General features: G+C 38.8%; 1 protein-coding gene across 1 annotated transcript; it reads left to right on the top strand.

The window, feature by feature from the left end:
• The first annotated feature begins 233 nt into the window (after positions 1-233).
• On the top strand, positions 234-4,635 carry MMP7 (matrix metallopeptidase 7). The gene is made up of 6 exons (XM_005149812.4): positions 234-393; positions 930-1,153; positions 1,260-1,408; positions 3,039-3,164; positions 3,696-3,857; positions 4,410-4,635. The coding sequence occupies exons 1-6, from the start codon at positions 286-288 to the stop codon at positions 4,430-4,432; spliced, it is 792 nt and encodes a 263-aa protein (XP_005149869.2). The 5' UTR covers positions 234-285; the 3' UTR covers positions 4,433-4,635.
• The last annotated feature ends 518 nt before the right edge of the window (positions 4,636-5,153 follow it).

The raw sequence follows: 5,153 nt of genomic DNA, 5'->3' as shown, positions 1-5,153 counted from the left end.
ACCTTGTGGTTTCACTACCGGAATAATGTGAAAAAATTGAGCCAAAGCCGTCTTCTAGCTGTGACATGATATCAACAGGGAAGTCAAAGGACAGATTTGTTTAACATGCTTTCATTTACTTCTTAGAACAGTGATGACATACCATTAACACCACCAAAAAAGTGAGTCACATGTAACTGCCTCTTGGAGCTATCAGGATCTATATAAGCAATTTAGCTGTGGTCTTGGGAGACAGAAGGTCAAACCCTTTCTGCTGTAGCAAGGCTCCTTGACAAGCTGGGCACTATGCAATATATCCTACTCTGTGCAGCCATTCTCCTACCAGAGAGTCTTGCTTTTCCAGCACAACTTCAACCAGAATCACAGAGCAACACAGACCTTGATAATGTAAAGGTATGTTACTAGGGGGGCAATATAACTGTATTGTGAATAACCTGATTTTTGATTCAGCTTCTTAATTCCTTTCCTGTCTGTTTATATTACCTTCTTAAGTTACCACAATAGTTTTTGCAGAGGTGACATGAAACAATTTAAACTTACTGACTAGCTTAGACATCCCCCCCCCCTAAGTCTAACTTACAAAAGAGATCAAGTTCCAACTGGTAAAGGGGAACATGTCATTTTTAAAACATTTCAAAAGCATTTATATAGACTATGTTGGAAGGCTGAGGATTTGAATGTTCAGTAAATCGTGTTTACTTAAAAAGATTGCTTCCTTACAGTGTTTCACTACTATTACAATTGTTTTTACATATACTAATCTATACTACAGGGAGAACAGCATTTGGTAAACTGAAATGTAACAAAAAAAATGTTTAAAATTAACCATGACTTCAGGATGACTAAACAATTCAACCAAATGTAAAATGCGATTATCAAAAAGTTCACAGATATACATATTGATTCTTATTTTCTTTTTCTCCTTTCAGGCATATCTTGATAAATTCTTTCCAGTTCTCACAAAAACACAAAATCAAAGTTTAGAAGACAGGATTAAAGAAATGCAGAGGTTTTTCCACCTGACTGTAACTGGAAAATTAAATGCAGAAACAGAAGAAACAATTAAAAAGCCCAGATGTGGAATCCCCGATATAGCGGGTTACAGAACATTTCCTGGAAGTCCAAGATGGAACAAGAGACATTTGACTTACAAGTTAGTGATGTTTCAGGTTTTAAGGGGAAAAGGGTTGCTTTGTATTTAACTATGTGTGCTTCCTTCACAATGTAAGTGACATTAATCTCTTTCCTTTTGCTGCCAGGATTGTCAATTATACACCTGATCTACCCCAAAAGAAAGTGGATGATGCAATCAGAAGGGCTCTCATGGTATGGAGTGATGTGACTCCCCTGCAGTTCCAAAGAGTATACAACAGACAAGCAGACATTGTGATTGCATTTGCACGTGGAGGTGAGAATACCTGTCATTTTTAAGATGCATTGGTCCACACTTAAAGTATTTTTATAGCCACAGCTTTAGGAAAGAAAAAAGAGTTTCGAACTATTCCAAAGTCTGCATGAATTTTATTTTCTCTTCGTCTAGCCACTACATTTATAAATTATGATTCACTTTTACTCCTATGAAACCACTAGAAAATCCTTTCAGAGTTAAAGCTGTGAAATGGAGGGAGAACTCAACTCCATGAGAAGACACCTAAATGTAGGCGTTCAAGGCTCTGTGTGCCTAGACAAATAGTGCAAATTAAAACAAGAGCTGTAAAACAAATGAGCTGGTCCTGAAGATGCAGCCTCCACAGACTGGATTCAGGTGGGTTTACTTTAGTCCAGATCTAGTCTGGTTCCCTGGACTAAACAGTCTTTGGCAGCTGCGGTGCGTGAAGTTTTGCCATAGAGAGTATCTTCTGGTCGCTTTTCTCCTAGAAGGAATTCCATTGTTGAACTGCAAGATTACAGCAAGGTGCAAGTCAAAGCATGGTGAATGCAGATGATCAGTAGAGGCACTTTAGAAGTTCACCTGGGATCCAGACTAGTACATGAATGTAGCCATGCTTTTCACTTGAGCCTGTCACCTAAACTGACTCAACTTAGTCATACTAAATGCATACTGCAAGGTTACCTGACTTGTTCTCCAGATCCATTGACAGTATTTACTAGGTCTCTTACTAGGACTGTGAGTGAAGATCAGACACATGGCTTACAAACAGATTACTGCATATAAACACCAAAATGTCACAAGCTCATACTTCACTGATGGGAAGCATATTATGTTTCCATTGAGTCAACTAACGAGCCAGTCAAAGTGAAAAAAGATCCTGCAAGCTGGAATGGGTTCTAATCCTTTGTCATGCACTACAACTAGGTGTCTTCTCCTGTGCTAGCCCTGCCTCAAGGACCATCCACATGGGTGGGGGGAAAGGACACAGAATGGCATTTGATTCCCCAAATACCCCTCAATCAACTCAGAGGCTCACCAAGGGGTACACGGAAATTAAATTTTCACAGCTGGTACAAATACGCCATTCTGTCAGCCCTTGCACTTGAGGCAGGAAACCATACCATTCCACATGCACTGTGAGAGAAGTAGGTAATAGACAATACCCCAAGGCTGGGGTAAATGAACTTAACTCTTCAGGAACATGTTTATTTACCCAAAATCACTGTCTTCCACTAAAATCAGTACAAGTGAGAATGTCTACAACTAATGTTGCTCAGCACTTGCCAAAATTAGAAGCCATTTGGATGCTTATAATGTTGTCAAGCATTAAGTATTTATTCCGAAATAATCCCTGATTCCTGCCTTAGAACCACATTTCTGACAAAAGCTCAGAAAAATATTCAGGTCTTTCTGAAACTTGCAACAGTCTGAATTATCAAATACAAGTTTTGAACTTGAGTCATGAACTTGAAGAGTGTCTCCTAATCCTTGCTCCTCAATTTTACCACCTTGCTGTTATCAAAGGACTTTTTTTAAGGATTGACAGTCAACAAAATTAGCACAGGCAAGCAATGTGCTTCAGTTTTCTGAATTTAAACAATACAGCTGATGTAATCTGATTACATGTTTTTCTTCTCAAATGCAGAGCACGGTGATGGATATCCTTTTGATGGAAGAGGTAGCACACTAGCTCATGCATTTGCACCTGGAGAGGGGATTGGTGGAGATGCTCATTTTGATGAGGCTGAAACATGGTCAGAGACCAATCGAGGTAAAACCTATATGTCTGTATGAAGGGGAAAGGCAAACATTGTACATCTTGGAAGACCACAGCCATAGAAAATGCCTACCATAACTCTTCATGTTTTGGTACTATCTCAGTGCCAACATTTCTGTTTTTTTCAATTACCTTTCTAAGTACTTCTACTTCATTATCATTAGAAGTTACATAATGCCTTCTCTCCGTATATTAAATCACTTTTCATGGGCTGAACAGGGACTATGAGCCTCTGCTCTGTACTTACATTATGAAAAGGTAGAATGACTTGGTTGTAGGAATAAGGTTGGTCAAAACTAGAGTTGAAAAGAGACTCAAGGTCTCTATATGCATATGAAAGGGATCAGTAATGTCTTTATTTAAATATTACAGTTGTACAACAAAGTTCAGTAATAACCAATGAAAACTACAATGTTTCATCCCAAGGGAATGAAAGATATAAATTCTCCTGATACTTCGATTCTTTGTATGCTAAAAAGAAATTGTATACCTTTAACAGAACTTTTCTGTGCTTCTATGCTGCAGAAATTAATTTGTTCCTTGTTGCTGCTCATGAATTTGGCCATTCTTTGGGACTTGCTCATTCAAATGTCCCTGAAGCTCTGATGTACCCTATCTACTCATATGTGAATCCAGCAACCTTCAGGCTTTCAGAGGATGATAGGCGAGGAATTCAGAAGTTATACGGTAAATTCATTATGAGATTTTATTTTCAAGATAAAGTTTACTGGGTTACAGGTTTCACTACTCTCCCTGATTGCAAGGGCCTTGTCATATTACCAAAAAAGAGAAGGTGAACAGACTTGGGAAAAACACATGCCTGTATACTCCATCCACTATGCTCCTTCTGTAGCATGTCCCCACTACAACCAAGAGGTAATGAAGCAGCAGTGCAGCAGCCTGGCACACTATCTTTCTGCACAACTACATATTGCCAAACAAATATATGCAGTGTGCTCTACAAACAAGTTGTTTCAGTGAGTGGGACTTCTTACAGTGAAATGTGAGATACTGTGTCACCTATCAAGTCAATAGGACAGTTCAGTGAAGGCAGAAACTACTCAGAAGTAGAAGTGGAGCATAACCAGAACTGACCACACAGGGTAAACTTTGCCAGGTTTGCCTTTCTTTAGGCACCACCTTACTGAGGGCATGCTAGAGGGATACTGGGATTAAAACACAATTGTCTGCACTATCCATTTCCAGCACACTCTTTTGTTTTGTGCTTCTTTCCCACAGGGAAAAAGTCATCAAACTCTTGAAGAAAATGCTTCAAAAAGACCAAAGAATTCACATCTGGCTGCTTTAGTCTTCAAATTCAATTTTAATTCTGGTTGGTGTTCTAAAACTACTTTAATCCTCTACCTAATTAAAGTAGTAAATTCCTGGACTGCACTTTTTCTCCCTGAATTTTTATATTGATTTATATTGCACTTTATACAATTAAAAAAGCCCTGAACTTGTATACTCTGTTGTCGAATATTTGGGGTTTTCTCTTTTGGAATTTCACTGAGGGATTAAATAACTCCTGCCTGTGTGATAGAGAAAAAAATATCTTTCTAATCAGTTACTAGCCATTTCTTCCACATGAAACTCAAAGATGAAGTTGCTAGTGCTAAGTGAATATTATTCTCAGGGCACAGGTGTCTTGAGGTACGAGAAAAATAGGAAATCCCAGAATAGAGGGTCAAATCCCAGACTGCATTAAAGACTATGAAGAATGGGACCAGCAAACTCCAAATCATGGGGATGCTCAACCAACTTGAGTCAACCTGGGGGACCCTGAAAAGACACAATGTTTTACAGAAAGTACCTTATTTTCATGATCAAAGTCCCCACAGGGAATACAGCATGAAACAGAGACACACCATGGTCTTCACTGAGGTCCTGTTCCACTTCCATTCACATACATGATCTCTCCTTTGAGAAAAACAGCTGCCATCGTCATACCTCATCGTTTTCTAGATGTAAACCGTGCAATAT

This window comes from Melopsittacus undulatus, chromosome 2, assembly GCF_012275295.1.
Source record: "Melopsittacus undulatus isolate bMelUnd1 chromosome 2, bMelUnd1.mat.Z, whole genome shotgun sequence".
Classification (NCBI taxonomy): Eukaryota; Metazoa; Chordata; class Aves; order Psittaciformes; family Psittaculidae; genus Melopsittacus; species Melopsittacus undulatus.
Note: the sequence above shows the minus strand (reverse complement) of the source record. Positions and strands in the feature narration are given on the sequence as shown.

What these genes read in the sequence shown, in the direction of transcription:
- MMP7 (XM_005149812.4), top strand. Translation starts at nt 286, where the DNA reads ATGCAATATATCCTACTCTGTGCAGCCATTCTCCTACCAGAGAGTCTT. An exon ending in ATGGTCAGAGACCAATCGAG is followed by an intron (nt 3,165 to 3,695) that starts GTAAAACCTATA and finishes TCTATGCTGCAG; the next exon opens with AAATTAATTTGTTCCTTGTT. An exon ending in AGGAATTCAGAAGTTATACG is followed by an intron (nt 3,858 to 4,409) that starts GTAAATTCATTA and finishes TCTTTCCCACAG; the next exon opens with GGAAAAAGTCATCAAACTCT.